This window comes from Zonotrichia leucophrys, unplaced genomic scaffold (genome assembly GCF_028769735.1).
Source record: "Zonotrichia leucophrys gambelii isolate GWCS_2022_RI unplaced genomic scaffold, RI_Zleu_2.0 Scaffold_55_320004, whole genome shotgun sequence".
Lineage (NCBI taxonomy): Eukaryota > Metazoa > Chordata > Aves > Passeriformes > Passerellidae > Zonotrichia > Zonotrichia leucophrys.
This window is the reverse complement of record NW_026992260.1, coordinates 1-18,925: the sequence shown is the minus strand read 5'-3', so window position 1 is coordinate 18,925 and position 18,925 is coordinate 1. Positions and strand designations below refer to the sequence as shown.

General features: G+C 54.8%; 1 protein-coding gene across 1 annotated transcript; it reads right to left on the bottom strand.

Moving 5' to 3' along the window:
• Positions 1 to 281: 281 nt before the first annotated feature.
• On the bottom strand, positions 282 to 17,319 carry ACAP1 (ArfGAP with coiled-coil, ankyrin repeat and PH domains 1; the record flags this gene model as incomplete). The annotated part of the gene is made up of 20 exons (XM_064737396.1): positions 282 to 484; positions 593 to 642; positions 733 to 843; positions 1,776 to 1,885; positions 2,802 to 2,986; positions 4,414 to 4,559; positions 5,468 to 5,562; positions 6,771 to 6,840; positions 7,995 to 8,170; positions 8,850 to 8,943; positions 9,852 to 9,952; positions 10,660 to 10,711; positions 10,847 to 10,959; positions 11,942 to 12,016; positions 13,178 to 13,273; positions 13,763 to 13,807; positions 14,962 to 15,145; positions 16,282 to 16,340; positions 16,904 to 16,957; positions 17,200 to 17,319. Coding segments are annotated over 20 exons (2,040 nt in total), but the record flags the coding sequence as incomplete, so codon positions are not given.
• Positions 17,320 to 18,925: the final 1,606 nt, after the last annotated feature.

Genomic DNA, 18,925 nt, shown 5'->3' with positions numbered 1-18,925 from the left:
GATTTTGGGGCATTAGGGGTTTTTTGGAGGCTTTTTTTTGGGATTATCTTGGGAGTTTTTCAAGGGGTTTTGGAGGTTTTTTTGGGGGTTTTGGGTTTTTTTGGTGTTGGGGGGGTTGTTCTAGGTCACACAACCTTTGGGGGGGGGGTGTCAGTTCTAGGTCACTTTGGGGTCCCCATTTTGGGTGGGATTCCAGTTCTAGATCACCAAGAGGGTTCCCAATTTTGGGATCCCCAATTTTGGGGACAGTTTGGGGCGGGGTCAGTCCTAGGTCACCCCAGTGAATTTTGATCAAACCCAGCCTTTATTCCATTGGCTACTGCTCGTAAAAGGGGCGTGGCTTTTTCTGAGGGAGGCGTGGCTTTGGTGAGGGGGCGGGGCTAGAGGGTGGAGTGTTTGGGGGGCGGGGCCCGGGCGAGTTTCTCGGGGTGGTCCGAGGCCATCAGGGAGATGTCGCGGAAGATGTCGAGGTAGGTGTCGTCACCTGGGGGCGGCAGGGGAGGGGACCCCGAGTTTGGGACCCCAAAAATCAGAGATCCACCCCAAAACCCACAGATTCCACCCCAAAATCCCCGAGACCCCCCAAACCCACCGGTCTGTCCTTGGGCCACCTCCAGCTCTCTCATCTTGGCCAATCGCAGCCTGGGGAGGAATTTGGGGTCACTTTTGGGTGGGAGGGGTCACATTTGGGGTGTCCTCCCCCCAGCCGAGGGCGCCCCCCGGGGGTCTCACAGGGTGACGATGTCGGCGTTGGCCAAGTCCATGGCGATGGTCAGGGGGTCCCTCCCGTCCGCGTCCACCGCGTTAACGTCGGCCCCCCGCTTCAGGAACAGGCAGGCCAGGCTGCAATTTGGGGAGGGGGACATTGAGGGGGCGTTTTGGGGACATTTTTGGGACATTTTAGGGACATTGGGGTCGGGGGAGATACCGAGATTCGAGGGGATGTAGCAAGATTGAGGTTACCCATCCAGGCCCTGACCAGGGCAGACCCTGCTTAGCTTCCCATATGGAAAACTGCGCTATGGACCCCCCAAAATGGGGAGAATTTTGAGAGATTTGGGGGTTTTGCATCTCCAAAAGAGAAAAGGGACACCCAGCAATGGAATAGAGAACCCAAAAATGAAATAGGGATCCTCAAAAATAATACAGATCCCAATATTAGAAGGGAAACTCTCTAAAGGTTAAAGGTGCAGCCCAAGGGAACAGGGACACCCCCCCAAAGGTATTTAGGCACTGCCCCCAAATAACAGCACCCCAAAACCAGAACAGGAACCCCGATAAAAGGCAATAGGGATCCCTAAAGAGCAGCAGGACCCCCAAAAGGAAACAAACCACCCTCCAAGCAAACAAGGTGAACCCTCTTTAAATAACCCCATTTAGGTCACCCATACCGGCTCTGACCAGGGCAGACCCTGCTTAGCTTTGCACACAATCAGCTTAGGGGTGTGCAACACCACCATTCACCAAATGAAGATGGTTTTAAGGTCCTCTCCCAGTCCTTCCCAGTTGCTCCCAGTTGGTCCCAGTCCCTCTCAGTGCCTCCCAGTTCCCTCCCAGTCTCTTCCAGTCCCTCCTGGTCACTCCCAGTTGCTCCCAGTCCCTCTCAGAGCCTCCCAGTTCCCTCCCAGTCTCTTCCAGTCCCTCCTGGTCACTCCCAGTTGCTCCCAGTCCCTCTCAGTGCCCTTCCAGTCCCTCTCAGTCCTTCCCAGTGCCTCCCAGTTCCCTCCCAGTATCACCCAGTTCCCTCCCAGTTCCCTCCCAGTGGCTCCCAGTACCCGGTGTGTCCCAGCATGGTGGCGTGGTGCAGCGGGCCCCGCCCGTGGCTGTCGCTCTGGTTGACGCTGGCCCCGTTCTGCAGCAGGAACTCGCAGGCCAGCAGGGAATTCTCAGGGAATGGGAAGGGGGGGGGACACAGGGTCAGGGACCCCTCCCCAAAACAGAAACGGCCTCCCAGTGCTCCCAGTGCTCCCAGTTACCGCCAGCACGGCCTGCAGCAGGGGGGTGCTGCCATAACCCCCCTTGGAACCCCCAAAACTGAACAAAGACCCTTCCCAGTTCCTCCATGCTCCCCAGTTCCTCCCAGTGCTCCAAGTTGTGTCCAGTGCCCCGGTTCTCTCCCAGTCCCTCCAGTGCTCCCAGTTACCGCCAGCACGGCCTGCAGCAGGGGGGTGCTGCCATAACTCCCCCAACCCTTGGGACCCCCAAAACCCAACAGGAGACCCTCCAAGAGCCTCCCCAGCTCCCAGTTTCCTCCCAGTTTGCTCCCATTTTCTCCCAGTGCTCCCAGTTTGTTCCCAGTGTTCCCAGCTCTCCCAGTTCCCTCCCAGTTGCCTCCCAGTGCTCCCAGTTCCCTCCCAGTTCCCTCCCAGTGCTCCCAGTTGTGTCCCAGTGCTCCCGGTTCTCTCCCAGTTCCCTCCCAGTGCTCCCAGTTTGCTCCCAGTTGCTCCCAGTTGCTCCCAGTTGCTCCCAGTTCCCTCCCAGTGCTCCCAGTTCGCTCCCAGTTCCCTCCCAGTTGCTCCCAGTGCTCCCAGTTTGTTCCCAGTGTTCCCAGCTCTTTCCCAGTTCCCTCCCAGTGCTCCCAGTTCTCTCCCAGTTGCTCCCAGTTTGCTCCCAGTTGCTCCCAGTTCCCTCCCAGTTCCCTCCCAGTGCTCCCAGTGCTCCCAGTTCCCTCCCAGTTGCTCCCAGTTCCCTCCCATTGCTCCCAGTTCCTCCCAGTTTCCCTCCCAGTGTTTCCCAGTTCCCTCCCAGTTGCTCCCAGTTCCTCCCAGTTCCCTCCCAGTGCTCCCAGTGCTCCCAGTTACCACGGCCACGGCCTCCAGCAGGGGTGTCCGGTTTCCCTCGGCGCCGTTGGCCCAGCCGGGGTCGGCGCCCTGGGCCAGCGCCTCGGCCATGGTGCGCAGGCGGCGCCGCCGCGCGGCCCAGGACAGCAGCGCCCCGGGGTGCAGGCAGGGGGCGCCCTCGGGCTCGGCCGCCTCGGGGGGCGCACCTGGGGGACACGCCCACAAATGGTGAGGCACGCCCACCCGCGGGAAACCACGCCCACCCGCGGAAAACCACGCCCACCCACAGAAAACCACACCCACCTGAAGGAAACCACACCCACCCACGGGTAAACCATGCCACCCACAGGAAACACACCCACCCACAGCAGAAACCACCCCACGCACTGAAAACCATGCCCACATTGGAGAAAACCACGCCCAACAACAGCAGAAAACCCCACACCAGCGAGAAACGCCCACCACCGGGAAACAACGCCCACCCCAGAAAACACACCCACCTAACAAAAACCACACCCACCCGCAGAAACCCACGTCCACTGTGGAAGACACACCCTCACATTGCGAAGACCCCCTCCCACAATGCCCACCGTGGGAGACACCCCACCCACGAAAACCACACCACCCCACAGAAAACCATGTCACAAACAGAAACACGCCACACAGAAAACACGCCCACGTTTTGGAGCCCACCCCACAGGAGGAATAGGACCAGTGCTTAAACCACGCCCACTTGAGGCATCCAAAATGAGACCATAACCACACCCACCACAGAATAAGCCACCCATTAGTTGTGAAGCCACGCCCACAACAGATGCCCGCAAACAACCATGCCCATTGGTTGAGAAGCCACGCCCCAATAGATCGAATGAACCCCCCCACCAAGGAACAACGCCATCGCTGTGAAGCCACTCCCACAGCACCTGTAACAACCCCAAACAGAATTCAAGCCTAACTAAAGCCATGCCCCATAAGCCACACCTGACATAATAACACTAACTTATAATCAAGCCCACCCTTAAATCAAGCCCACCCATTTTCATTAAGCACCTCCCATTACAACAACTCCCCCCTTTTACAACCACACCCATTTCCACCACGCCCCCATTACACAGCCCCATCCCTTTTATAGCAAACCACGCCCCTTTATGAGACCACAATACCCCCCCTACCGACAACAAACCCCGCCCCTTCCACAACAAACCATGCTCATTTACACTAAGCCACGCCCCTTTACATTGAGCCACACCCTTTCATAGCAAACCCAGCCCCTTTTACACCAAGCCACGCCCACTGACACTAAGCCACGCCCTTTTACATTGAGCCACACCCTTTCATAGAAAACCTAGCCCCTTTTACACCAAGCCACTCCCACTTACACGAAGCCACGCCCCTTTGCATCAACCACGTTGACTTTCCATCAGACCACGCCCCTTCATAAACTAGCCTCACCCCTTTACAATCCCCACTTTACAACAAGCCACGCCCCTTTCTTACCAAGCCCTGCCCCTTTCCAACAAGCCCTACCCATATATAGCAAGCCACGCCCCTTCACAACAAGTCCCACCTCTTTTACACAAGCCCCTCCCCTTTACCTCAAGCCCCTCCCCCTTTCCCCACCCCACCCCTTTACCTTGGTTGGGGCTCCCTCGGGGGGCGGGGCCTGCTCTGGGGGCGTGTCCCTGCCGCGGGGGGCGTGGCCTGGGGGCGTGTCCGGCCACGCCCCTCAGGAATTTCTTCTCCACGTATTTGGCGCGGATCCAACTCTCGCGCTGGGCCCTGGGGGGGATTGGGGGGATTTGAGGGGGTCCTGGGGGGGTTTGAGGGGTGTTGGGGGGAAATTGGGGGTCCTGGGGGGTTTGAGGGGTGTTGGGGGGGCTCTGGGGGGAATTTTGGGGGTCCTGGGGGGAATTTGGGGGTCCTGAGGGAGCTTTGAGGGGTTCCAGGGGGTCCCAGAGGAGTTTTGGGGAGGTCTGGGGGGAGTTTGGGGGGATTTTGGGGGTCCTGGAGGAGTTTGGGGGATCCTGAGAGGGATTTGGGTGTGGTTTGGGGGGTCCTGGGGGAATTTTGGGGGTCCTGGGGGGGGATTTGGGGGGTCCTGGGCAGCATCTTTGGGGTCCTGAGGGTCTTGGGGAGGTCTCAGGGGATTTGGGGGAGAATTTGGGTTTTCTGGGGTGAATTTGGGATTTTTGGGGTGAATTTGGGATTTTTGGGGGTTTCTCACTGGGAGCAGCTCAGGGGGGTCTCAGGGTGGATTTTTGGGGTGAATTTGGGGATTTTGGGGTGATTTTGGGGTATTTTTCGGGGTGAATTTGGGATTTTTGGGGTGATTTTTGGGGGTTTCTCACCGGGAGCAGCTCGGGGGGGGTCTCGGGGTGGATTTTTGGGGTGAATTTGGGATTTTTGGGGTGAATTTGGGATATTTTGGGGGGTTTCTCACCGGGAGCAGCTCGGGGGGGGTCTCGGGGTGGTTTTTGGGGTGAATTTGGGATTTTTGGGGTGGATTTTGGGGTGAATTTGGGGTATTTTGGGGTGAATTTGGGATTTTTGGGGTGAATTTGGGGGGGTTTCTCACCGGAGCAGCTTGGGGGGGTCTCAGGGTGGATTTTGGGGTGATTTTGGGGTGAATTTGGGATTTTTGGGGTGAATTTGGGATTTTTGGGGTGATTTTTTGGGGGGTTTCTCACCGGGAGCAGCTCGGGGGGGGTCTCTTCACCCCCATCTCCTCCACCCGCGCCTCGTAAATCCCGTTCAGGGCCAGGTTCCCCAGGGAGCACATCAGCTGCGGACCCCAAAATCACCCAAAAATACCACAAAATTACCCCAAATCACCCCAAAATACCCCCAAAACACCCTAAAATCACCTGGGGACTCCAAAATACTCTGAAATCACCCCCAAATCAGCTGGGAAACCCCGAATTCCCCCCAAAAATCCCCTCAAGATCCCCCAAATTCTCTCCAAAGCCCCTCCCAGTATAACCCAGTCCCTCCCAGCCTGTCCCAGTTCCCTCCCAGTATAATCCAGTAACCGCCAGTTCTCTCCCAGTCCATCCCAGTCCATCCCAGTTTATCCCAGTTTGATCCCAGTTTATCCTAGTCCATCCCAGTCCCTCCCAGTATAACCCAGTCCAACCCAGTCCATCCCAGTCCCTCCCAGTCCATCCCAGTATAATCCAGTAACCCCCATTTCTCTCCCAGTCCGTCCCAGTTTATCCCAGTTTGATCCCAGTTTATCCTAGTCCATCCCAGTCCGCCCCAGTATAACCCAGTCCATCCCAGTTCCATCCCAGTCCATCCCAGTTTGATCCCAGTTTATCCCAGTTTGATCCCAGTCCCTCCCAGTCCATCCCAGTTCCCTCCCAGTCCATCCCAGTTAATCCCAGTCCATCCCAGTCCCTCCCAATCTCATCTCAGTCCCTCCCAGTCCATCCCAGTTTATCGCAGTTTGATCCCAGTCCCTCCCAATCCCATCCCAGTTTGATCCCAGTTTATCCCAGTGTCCCCCCAGTCCCTCCCAGTTCCATCCCAGTCCGTCCCAGTTTGATCCCAGTCCCTCCCAGTCCATCCCAGTCTATCCCAGTTTATCCCAGTCCATCCCAGTTTATCCCAGTTTATCCCAGTGCCCCCCAGTCCCTCCCAGTCCATCCCAGTCCCTCCCAGTTCCATCCCAGTCCATCCCAGTTTATCCCAGTTTGATCCCAGTTTATCCCAGTCCATCCCAGTCCACCCCAGTATAACCCAGTCCATCCCAGTTTGATCCCAGTCTCTCCCAGTCCATCCCAGTCCCTCCCAGTCCATCCCAGTCCCTCCCAGTCCATCCCAGTTCCCCCCCAGTTCCCTCCCAGTCCCTCCCAGTTTGATCCCAGTTTATCCCAGTCCCTCCCAATCCCATCCCAGTCCATCCCAGTCCCTCCCAGTTTGATCCCAGTTTATCCCAGTATAACCCAGTTCCATCCCAGTCCCCCCCAGTCCCTCCCAGTCCCCGCCCACCTTCACCAGTTCGGGTTCCCACGAGTCGAGGGTGAGCGACCGAACCTTGGAGAAGTGAACGCCCAAACTCCTGCGGGGAGGGGGGGTCAGCCAGCGGCCATTTTAATGGGATTTTTTCGGGGATTTTTGGGGTGTATTTTTTCCCAGGGATGTTTTTGGGGTTCAGGGTTATTTTTGGGGTGTCCCACCTGTGGATGGCGGAGCACTGGATGCACAGGGTGAGGATTTTGGGTGTATTTAGGTTTATTTTGGTGTATTTTGATGCCCGATAATGGGATTTTAATGGGATTTTTTGTATTTTTATGGATTTTTTTGGGGTTTTTAAGGGATTTTATTATTTTTGGGGTTCGGGGTTGTTTTTGGGGTACCTGTGGATGGCCGAGCACTGGATGCACAGGGTGAGGATTTTAGCTGTATTTCAAGTCCCATTAATGCAATTTTAATGGGATTTTTTTGATTTTAATGCGATTTTGACGGGGGTTTTTTTGGCTATTTTCTATTTTTGGGGTTCGGGGTTATTTTTGGGGTACCTGTGGATGGCGGAGCACTGGATGCACAGGGTGATGATGAATTGTTATTTTAGTGTTATTTGGCTCCCGATAATGCGATTTTGACGGGGTTTTTTGTATTTTTATGGGGTTTTTTTTGGATATTTTCTATTTTTGGGGTTCAGGGGTGTTTTTGGGGTACCTGTGGATGGCGGAGCACTGGATGCACAGGGTGAGGATTTTGGGTGTATTTAGGTTTATTTTGGTGTATTTTTGTCCCCAATAATGCGATTTTAATGGGATTTTTTTGATTTTAATGCGATTTTGATGGGGTTTTTTGGGGTGTATTTTTTCCCAGGGATGTTTTTGGGGTTCGGGGTGTTTTTGGGGTACCTGTGGATGGCGGAGCACTGGATGCACAGGGTGAGCATGAATTCAGGATTTTAGTGCATTTTTGCTATATTTTGATGCCCAATAATGCGATTTTGACGGGATTTTTTGTATTTTGATGGGGTTTTTTGGGGTGTATTTTTTCCCAGGGATGTTTTTGGGGTTCGGGGTTGTTTTTGGGGTACCTGTGGATGGCGGAGCACTGGATGCACAGGGTGAGGATTTTGGGTGTATTTCAGCTCCCGATAATGGGATTTTGATGGGATTTTTTGGGGGATTTTTGGGTTTTTTGGGGTGTATTTTTTCCCAGGGATGTTTTTGGGGTTCGGGGTTGTTTTTGGGGTACCTGTGGATGGCGGAGCACTGGATGCACAGGGTGATGCCCAGGTTGACGCTGGCCCACTCGGGCCGGGGGTCCCGGCAGTCGCAGCAGCTCCCGTTCCCCTCCAGCCCCAGAACCGCCCCCAGCACCGGGGGGGGCTCCGGGGGGCGCCCCGAGAGCGACCCCGACCTGGGGGGGGCCTGGGGGGGACACGGACATTGGGGGGCCCGGCCGGGGGGGGGTGGGGGGAGTTTGGGGGGAGTTTGGGGGGATTTTTGGGGATTTGGGGTAAATTTGGGGGGGGATTTTGGGGATTTGGGGGGTTTTGGGGGGATTTTGGGGGGATTTGGGGCGGTTTTTGGGGTATTTTAGGAATATTTTGTGTCCCCACCATGTCCTGGGGGCCCCCCTGGCTTTTTTGGGGTATTTTGGGGCTATTTGGGGTGGTTTTTGGGGTATTTTAGGATATTTTGGGGGTATTTGGGGTGTTTTTTGGGCTATTTTAGGCTATTTTTGTGTCGCCACCAGGCTGTGTGTGCCCCCCTGGCTGTTTTGGGGTATTTGGGGGTGGTTTTGGGGTGGTTTTGGGCTATTTGGGGCGGTTTTTGGGCTATTTTAGGGTATTTTTGTGTCCCCACCAGGCTGTGTGTGCCCCCCTGGCTGTTCTGGGCTATTTGGGGCGGTTTTTGGGCTATTTTAGGCTATTTTGTGTCCCCACCAGGTTATTGGGGTCCCCCTGGCTGTTCTGGGCTATTTGGGGTAGTTTTGGGGTATTTGGGGTGGTTTTTGGGGTCCCATCAGGTCCTGGGGTCCCCCTGGCTGTTCTGGGCTATTTGGGGCGGTTTTTGGGCTATTTTGGGGGTATTTTTGGGCTCCCACCACGTCCTGGCCGTAGGCGCAGGCGATCCCGCTCTGCACGGCGCTGAGCCAGCGCTGCTGCCCCGAGCCCGAGTCCGCCTGCAGCACGCACGACCTGGGAAAGGGGGAAAATAAAAAAGGGAAATTTGGGGTGCCCCGAAGGGTTTTGGGGTCCCCCAGGGGGAATTTGGGGTCTTTTCCTGCAGTTTTGGGGTGATTCTGAGGTAATTTTGGGGTTTTTTTAGGGAAGATTTGGGGATCCCAGGGGGGTTTGGAGCTCCCTGGTTTTGGGGATTGGGGGGTTTTGGGGTCCCCAGGTGGATTTTGGGGTCCCCAAGGGGGTTTTGGGGGTCCCCAGGGGGGTTTTGGGGTCTTTTCCTGCAATTTTAGGCCATTTTGGGGGAAGATTTGGGGATGCCAGGGGGGTTTGGAGCTCCCTGGTTTTGGGGATTGGGGGGTTTTGGGGTCCCACCCCAGAATTTTGGGGTCCCCAGGAGGATTTTGGGGTCCCCAAGGGGGTTTTGGGGTCTTTTCCTGTGGTTTTGGGGCCATTTTGGGGCAGATTTGGGGATCCCAGGGGGGTTTGGAGCTCCCTGGTTTTGGGGATTGGGGGGTTTTGGGGTCCCACCCCACAATTTTGGGGTTCCCTGAAGTTTTTGGGGTCCTCAGGAGGATTTTGGGGTCCCCTGCAGGATTTTGGGGTCTTTTCCTGTGGTTTTGGGGCAGATTTGGGGATCCCAAGGGGGTTTGGAGCTCCCTGGTTTTGAGGATTGGGAGATTTTGGGGTCCCACCCCAGAATTTTGGGGTTCCCTGAGAATTTTTGGGGTCCCCCAGGAGGATTTTGGGGTCCCTCAAGGACAATTTTGTGAATTTTAGGGGGATTTTTTTAAGCTTCCGCCTTTAAAAATTGGGATTTTTTTGGGGTCCCTCGGGTGTTTTTTGATCCCCTGAAATTTTGGGGCATTTTTGGGGTTCCCCAGGAGGATTTTGGGGTCCCCCCCGGGGTTTTTTTGGGGTCTCACTTGGACGGGGAGACGACCTCGAAGCAGAAGCGGCGCTCGAGGTCGGGGCAGGGTTTGACCGTGCAGAGCCTCAGGTCCTCGATCACCACCGTGGGGGGGTCCTGGGCACCCCAAAATCTCATTCGGGGTCACCCCAAAAAATCCCGAACCCCCCAAACCCCAAACCCTGAATTCGGGGTGAAAAATACCCAAAAAAAACCCCCAAAATGTGAAAATAAACGGAATAAATCAGCGCGAAAATCTGACACAAATCCTCCCCAAGGAACCCCCAGAGCTCCCAAATTCACCCCAAAATTCTTCCAGGAACCCCCAAATCCCCCAGACCCTCAAATCTCCTAGGACACCAAATCCCCTCAGACCAAATCCTCCCAATTCCTCAAAATCCTCAGGACCCCAGATGCCCAAAATCCCCTCAGGATCCCCAAAAATCCCCAAAATTTTCCCAAATTCCCCCGAATTCCCTCAGATCCCCAAAATCTCCCCAAACCCCCTGGGACCCCCAAAACCTCCCCAGGATTCTCAGACCCACCCAGGACCCCCAAAATCCCCTAGGACCCAAAAATCCTTCAGGACCCCAAAAAGTCCCCAAATTCCCCACACCCGAGGACCCCCAACCTCCAGACCGCTAAATCTCCCCAAATCTCCAGGACCCAAACTCCCTCAGAACCCCCAAATCCCTGATCCCAAATCTCCCAAATCCCTTGGGACCCCCAAATCCCCAAGTGCTCCAAAATCCTCACGACCCCAAAATCACCCCAATCCCTCTAGACCCCAAATCCTCCAAAATCCCCCCGGACCCCCGACCCACCCGGGCCCGTTTCAGGTACAGCAGTTGGTTGCTCTGGATGAAGAACCAGCGCCTGGAGGGGAGGAAAAAATGAAAAATTTGGGGCATTTTGGGGCTTTTTTGGGAAAATTGGGGTATTTTGGGGTGATTTTGGGATGATTTTGGGGTATTTTGGGGTGATTTTGGGGTATTTTGGGCGTTTCAGTACCTGCTCCAGGTGCGGAAGGCGTTGCTCGCTCTCTTGTACAGGTAACCCTCCATGGGCGGAGCCTGAGGCCCCGCCTCCCCCGAGGCCACGCCCACCTCCTCCTGTGATAGGTCCTGAGAGCCGCCAATCAACACAAGCCCCGCCCACAACCCCACCCACACAAGCCATGCACCCTCCCAGAGCTGTCAATCAAATGGGCTCCACCTCAAGCTGCCAATCAAGTCCAACACAGCTGTCAGTCAAAGCCTGGCCACGCCCCTCACACAAGGGTTCAAGCCCCACCCCTCCCTGACCTGTCAATCAAACGGATCCCATTTCAAGCTGTCAGTCAAGCAGATCCCACCCCAAGCTGTCAATCAAATGGATCCCATTTCAAGCTGTCAATCAAACAGATGCCATCTCAGAGCTGTCAATCAACTCCAGCAGAGCTGTCAATCAAATCATGACTCTGCCCTACCACCTGTCAATCATCCAAGCTCACGGCCTGTCAATCACAGCTGGCCACACCGCATCCACCAATCCAGCTGTCAATCAACAGTGACCACACCCCCACTGTGCTGTCAATCACTCCCAGCCCCGCCCACCACAGAGGCCACACTCCTTGTATATGACCACACCCACCAAGGCCACGCCCACTCTCAAACAAACTACTGACATCTCCTTTGATTTTAGCCACGCCCCAATTTTTGGTCATGCCCATTCACAACTGGCCACGCCCCAAAGCCACGCCCACACAAGCCACGCCCACATTCAAACCAAAGTGCTTTCCCACCATTGCTTTAGCCAGCCACATTAACCACGCCCATTCATGACCAGCCCTGAGAGACCACGCCACCAACCACGCCACTAACCACGCATCGCCTTGAATTTAGCCACGCCCCATTTTTGGTCATGCCCATTCACAACTGGCCACGCCCCAAAGCCACGCCCACACAAGCCACGCCCACATTCAAACCAAAGTGCTTTCCCACCATTGCTTTTAGGCCACGCCCCTACATTTAAACCACACCCATTCACTTGACCATGCCCCTGAGTAGACCACGCCCACTCATAAACCACGCCCACCATGACCACGCCCCCTCTGGCCACGCCCACCTGCTGCAGGAGGAGCTGCTGCCGCTGCTCCAGGTCCCGGCGCCTCCGCGCCCCCTCCAGCTGCCCCTGCTCCAACTGGGGCAAAAAACCCAAAATTTGGGACCCCCCAAAACCTCAACACCCCAAAATCACCTCTGGGGGGGGCTGGAGGGTTTTTGGGGGATTTTGAGGGTTTGGGTTTTTTTTGGGTTTTTTGGGGGGGATTTGGGTGTTTTGGATTTGAGGGATTTTTGGGGTTTTTCGGGTTCTTTGGGTTTTGTAGGGATTTGGGGTTTTTGGGTGGAATTTTGGGGTTTCCTGGGCTTGATTTGTCCCTCCAGGTGTCCCCAGTAGTGACGGCTCAGGGTGGGTGTGGGAGTTTTGGGGGTCCCTGGGGTTTTTGGGGAGGCATTTTGGTTCTTTTTTTAATTTTTGGGCTTTTTTGGGATTTTGGTGGGATCTATGGGGTGTTTTAGAGGGATTTGGGGTTTTTGGGGTGATTTTTTGGGATTTTTTAGGGATATTTGGGCTCACCTGCGTCCCCAGGTGTCCCGTGGGTAGGTGACAGTTCTGCAGTTCCTGTGTGTTTTGGGGTTTTGGGGGATTTTGTTTGGTGATTTTTTGGGGATTTTGGGGTTTTTTTTTGGTTATTTAGGGATATTTTGGGGCTCACCTGTGCCCCCAGGTGTTCCTGGTAGTGACAGTTCTGCATTTCTCTGTGTGTTTTGGGGTTTTGGGGTCCTGGGTTTTGGGGATTTTTGGTGATTTTTTGGGGGATTTTGGGGTTTTTTTTGGGATTTTTTAGGGATATTTTGGGGCTCACCTGCGCCCCCAGGTGCCCCTGGTAGTGACAGTTCTGCAGTTCTGTGTGTGTTTTGGGGTTTTGGGGGTTTTGGGGGATTTTTTGGTGATTTTTTGGGGGAGTTTAGGGTTTTTTTTTTGGGATTTTTTAGGGATATTTTGGGGCTCACCTGCACCCCCAGGTGCCCCCGGTAGTGACAGTTCTGCAGTGCTGTGTGTGTTTTGGGGTTTGGGGTTTTGGGGATTTTTGGTGATTTTTGGGGAGTTTAGGGTTTTTTTGGGATTTTTTAGGGATATTTGGGGGCTCACCTGCACCCCCAGGTGCCCCCGGTAGTGACAGTTCTGTGTGTGTTTTGGGGTTTTGGGGGTCCCTGGGGGTTTTGGGGGATTTTTTGGTGATTTTTTGGGGGGGTTTGGGGGTTTTTTTGGGATTTTTTAGGGATATTTTGGGCTCACCTGCGCCCCCAGGTGCCCCCGGTAATCGCGCGTCGCTGTCGCCCCCTGGTGGCCGCGGCTGAAAAACGCGGCCTGAGCCTCCCACAGCGACAGCACCTGGGGGCGGGGCCAGGGGAGGGGTCACGGGGGGTCAGGGGGGGTCAGCGGCACCCTCGGGACCCCCCAAAACCCCACAGGGACCCCCAGACCCCTCCCCAAATTCAGGCACTCAAAAATCCCCCACAGGACCCCCCAAATCCCCCTAAATCCACCCCCCCCATCCCCCAGGAGCCCCCCAAATCCTCCCCAACACCAAGACCCTCAGAGCCCCCCAAAAACTCTGAGGATCCCCCAAAATCTCCCCAAAATCAACCCAGGAACCCCAAAAATTTACAGGACCCCCCCCCAAATCCATACAGGACCCCCAAAATCCACTCAGGACCCCCCAAAACCCCCCCTGGGCCCCCCAAAACCTCCCAAATTCCAAGATCATCAGAGCCCCCCAAAAATCCCCCCAGGACCCCCCAAAATCCACCTGGGACCCCCAAAACCTTCCAGGACCCCCCAAATCTTCCCAGGACCCCAAAACCCCCAAATTTCGCTCACAAATTGCAGAATTTCCGTTTTCTGCTGGTCCTGAAGCAGCTTCAGCTGTGGGGGAGGGGACGGGTGAGGGTGGGGCCAGGCCACGCCCCTCGAGGCCACGCCCACTGATCACACCCCTTTAATAACCTACCCTGATTGGTGCCACCCCTTTAAACTAGGTTAAGCCACGCCCCCAAAACACACCCATTCTAGCCCCACCCACTGACAGGACATAACCCAACCCATTTATCTGGCCACGCCCACCCTCATTTAAACCACGCCCACGTTTAGGCTGTCGTAACAATAAGCCACACCCACTTCTACTTAAGCCACACCCACTTCTATTTAAATCTTGCCCACCTTTAGGGTATAGTTCAGGCCCAAGGCCTGACCACGCCCACTCATTTTAAGCCACGCCCACCTTTAGATGCAGTCCAGCCCCGCGGCCACACCCCGACTTTTATAGCCCCACCCACTACAATTAAGCTCCGCCCACATTCACATCACAGACTCGCTCCTGGCCCTGACCACACCCACCCAATTTAGGCCCTGCCCATCCCAATTAAGCTCCACCCACCACTGCTAAGCCCCACCCCCCTTGAGGACATTGTCCAACCCATGGCTCTGACCACACCCACTCCATTTAAACCACACCCACCCAATTGAAACCACACCCATTCATGTATGCCCCGCCCACCTTGAGCACGTGCTCCAGCCCTCTAACCCTGACCACGCCCTCCCCATTGAAGCCCCGCCCACCTTGAGCACGTGCCCCAGTCCCCTGACCACACCCGTCCCATTGAAGCCCCGCCCACCTTGAGCACGTGCTGCAGCCCCCTCACCACGCCCTCCCATTAGGCCCCGCCCACCTTGAGCACGTGCTCCAGCCCCCAACCCTGATCACACCCTCCCCATTAAGCCCCGCCCACCTTGAGGACATGCTCTAGTCCCTGTCCCTGACCACACCCGCCCAAGCTAAGCCCCGCCCACCTTGAGCACGTGCTCCAGCCCCATAATCCTGACCACGCCCTCCCCATTAGGCCCCGCCCACCTTGAGCACCCGCTCCAGCCCCCTGACCACGCCCACCCCATTAGGCCCCGCCCACCTTGAGCAGCCGCTCCAGCCCCTAACCCTGGCCACACCTCCCCATTGAAGCCCCGCCCACCTTGAGCACGTCCCCCAGCCCCTGACCACGCCCACCCCATTAGGCCCCGCCCACCTTGAGCACGTGCTGCAGCCCGCGGGCCCTGGCCACGCCCCTGGCCCCGCCCAGCGCCGCCGCCGCCTCCTTGGCCTCCAGGGGGCGCCTGCGCGGAACCTCGGCGTGGTGCTGGAGCGCCCCCTGCAGGGCCTCGGCCGCACGCGCGCGGTCACGGCCCGCAGAGCGCACCGAGCGCAGGGAGCTGGGAATGACCAAAAACGGGGTTAGAACCTCAAAAAATGGGATTAGAACCTGAAAAAATGAGATTAAAACCCCCAAAAATGGGTCAGAAATGGGAATTATCCCCCCCTGAAACCCTGCAGGGCCTCGGCCGCACGCGCGCGGTCACGGCCTGCGGCACAGACTGAGCGGAGAGAGCTGGGAATGACCAAAAATGGGGTTAGAACCCTGAAATATGGGATTGAAACATCAAAAATTGGGATTAGAACCCGAAAAAATGGGATTAAAACCCTCAAAAATGGGTCAGGAATGGGACTGAAACACCCTGGGAACACACAGAGCCGCGGTCACGGCCTGCGGAGACCACCGAGCGGAGAGAGCTGGGGAAAACCATCAAAAAATGGGGTGAAAACATCAAAAAATGGGGGGAAAATATAAAAAAATGGATTAGAACTCGAAAAAATGGTATTAGGACGCTAGAAAATGGGATTGAAACCCAAAAAAATGGGTCAGAAATGGGAGTTAAACACCCTGGGAACACACAGAGCCGCAGTCACGGCCTGCAGAGCGCACCGAGCGCAGGGAGCTGGGATGGAACAGAAATGGGGTAAAATTTCAAAAAACGGGGTTAGAACCTGAAAAAATGGGATTAGAACCAAAAAAAATGGGATTAAAACTGCCAAAAATGGGTCAGAAATGGGAGTTAAACACCCTGGGAATACTCAGAGCTGCAGTCACGGCCCGCAGCACGGACTGAGCTCAGGGAGCTGGAGAAAAACCAAAATATGGGGTTAAAACCCTGAAATATGGGATTGAAATATCAAAAAATGGGTCAGAAATGGGGCTGAAACACCCTGGGATACACAGGGCCGTGGTCACGGCCCACCAAGTGCAGGGAGCTGGAAAAAAACCAAAATATGGGGTTAAAACCCCAAAATATGGGATTGAAACATCAAAAAATGGGATTAGAACCCGAAAAAATGGGACCAAAACGCAAAAAAAGGGGATTGAAATGCCAAACCCCCCCACTCAAATCCTCTCCAAATTGCCCCAGATCCACCCAGGACCAGCGAAATGCCCCCAAAATCCCCCCCGGATTTCCCAAATTTCCCCAAATTTCCCCAAAATCCCCCCAAATTTCCCCAAAATCCCCCTCACTCTCTCAGCAGCGGCTCCAGGTGCCTCCTCAGGGCGCTCTGGGTGCAGCTCAGCAGCTCCTGGGGGCGGGGCCAGGGCACAAAGGGGCGTGGTCAGGTCACAAAGGGGCGTGGTCAGCATTGGAGAGGGTGGGGTTTGAAAAGGGGAGGGGCAGTGGTGGGTGGGGTTTTGAAAATGAGGTGTGGCTTGCTGGGGAAATGGGCGTGGTCAGGGAAATGGGAGCGGCATTGTGGGGGAATGGGCGTGGCCTCATGGGAATGGGTGTGGTTTGTTGGAAAAAAAATGGGCGTGGTTGAGGTAATTGTGTGGAGATGGGCGTGGCCTTACAGATGGGCGTGGTCATATCAGAGCCGTGTGGTATAGCAAGGAGCCTGGTTATGCAAATAAGGGGTGGGGCTTAAGGAGAATGGGCGTGGTCAGAACAAGAGGGCGTGGCCAGCAGTGAATGAGGATCTGAGTGTGGCAAATGGGTGTGGCTTAAGGAGATGGGTGTGGCACAAGGGAATTGGGTGCGGTTTAAAGATAGTGGGTGTGGCTTAGACAGAATGGGCGTGGCTTAAAGGACATGGGTGAGATTAGGGAATGGGGCGTGGCCTGGTGTAGGGGGGCGTGGCCTGCAGACCTCGTGGCTGTCCATCATCTGCTCCAGCGAATCACAGAACTTGGTCAGAGCCTCCTGTGGGAATGGGGGGGAGCAGGGGGGGTTGGGACCCCCAAAATTCACCCCAGAGACCCCAAAATCCCCAAAATTCACCCCAGGGACCCCAAAATTCCCCTCAAGGGCCCTCAAACCTCTCCAGGATCCCCCAAATTTGGGATTTTTTTGGGGTCTCACCCTCCCAGGACCCCCCAAATTTTGGGATTTTTGAGTCTCCCCCTCCCAGGACCCCCCGAATTTGGGATTTTTTGGGGTCTCACCCGCACCAGGGGGTCCCCCCGGGGGGTCCCCGCCAGCCCCCGCAGCCCCGCGGCGAAGGCGCGGCTGGAACCTTCCAGAACCCGCCCGGCCTCCAGCACGGCCGAGCACAGCTTCAGCACCTGGGGGGCCCAAAAACCACAGAATTCACCCCAAAATCAACCCAAATTCAGCCCAAAATTCGCCCCAAATTCTTCCAAATTCACCCCAAATCCAGCCCAAAAACCACCCAAAATTCACCCCAAACTCAACCCAAATCCAGCACAAATCCAGCCCAAAAATTCCCCCCAAATTCCTCCAAATTCACCCCAAATCCAGCCCAAAACCCACCCAAAATTCACCCCAAAATCAACCCAAATCCAGCCCAAAAATTCCCCCAAAATTCCTCCAAATTCACCCCAAATCCACGCAAAATCCGCCCCAAAATTCCTCCAAAATCCAGCCCAAATCCAGCCCAAAAAACCCCGCAGGTGACCCCGAAATCCACCCAAAATTCCCCCCAAAATTCTCCCCAAAACCTCAAGGGTGACCCCAAAATCTACCCCAAAATTCGCCCCAAGTCCAGCATAAATTCAGCCCAGAAATTCCCCAAAAATTCCACCAAAATTCCCCCAAAATCCATCAAAATCCACCTCAAATCCACCCCAAAATTCCACCCAAATCAACCACAAAATCCACACAAAATTTCTCCAAAATCCACCTCAAATAAACCAAATTTTACCCCAAAATTCCCCCAAAACTTCACCCCAAAATTCACCCAAAATCCACCCAAAATTTCTCCCAAATCCACCTCAAATCCACTCAAAATTCCCCCCCAAATTCCCCCAATATCCACCCCAAATCCATCCCAAAATCCACCCCAAATCTATCCCAAAATCCACCCAAAATTCCCCACAAATCAACACCAAATCTGCCCCAAATCCACCCCAAAATCCCCTCAAAATCCACCCAAAATCCCCCCAAAAATCCCCCAAAAATCCACCCAAAATTCTCACAAAAATCCACCCAAAATCCCCCCAAAAATCCACAAAAATCCACCCAAAATTCCCTCAAAATTCCCCCAAAATTTCTCCAAAATCCACCTCAAATTCACCCAAAATTCCCCCCCAAATTCCCCCAAAATCCACCCCAAATCCATCCCAAAATCCACCCCAAATCTATCCCAAAATCCACCCAAAATTCCCCACAAATCAACACCAAATCCACCCCAAATTCCCCACAAATCAACACCAAATCCACCCCAAAATTCCCCTCAAAATCCACCCAAAATTCTCACAAAAATCCACCCAAAATCCCCCAAAAATCCACCCAAAATCCCCCAATATCCACCCCCAAATCCCCCCAAAATCCCCCAAAAATTCACCCCAAAAATCCCCCAATTTCCACCCCAAATTTCCCCAATATCCACCCCCTAATCCACCCAAAACCCCCCCAAAAATCCACAAAAATCCACCCAAAATTCCCTCAAAATTTCTCCAAAATCCACCTCAAATTCACCCAAAATCCACCCCCAAATCCATCCCAAAATCCACCCCAAATTTCCCACAAATCAACACCAAATCTGCCCCAAATCCACCCCAAAATCCACCCAAAATTCTCACAAAAATCCCCCAAAAATCCACCCAAAATCCCCCAAAAATTCACCCCAAAATTCCCCCAATATCCACCCTCAAATCCACCGAAAATCCCCCCAAAAATCCACAAAAATCCACCCAAAATTCACCCAAA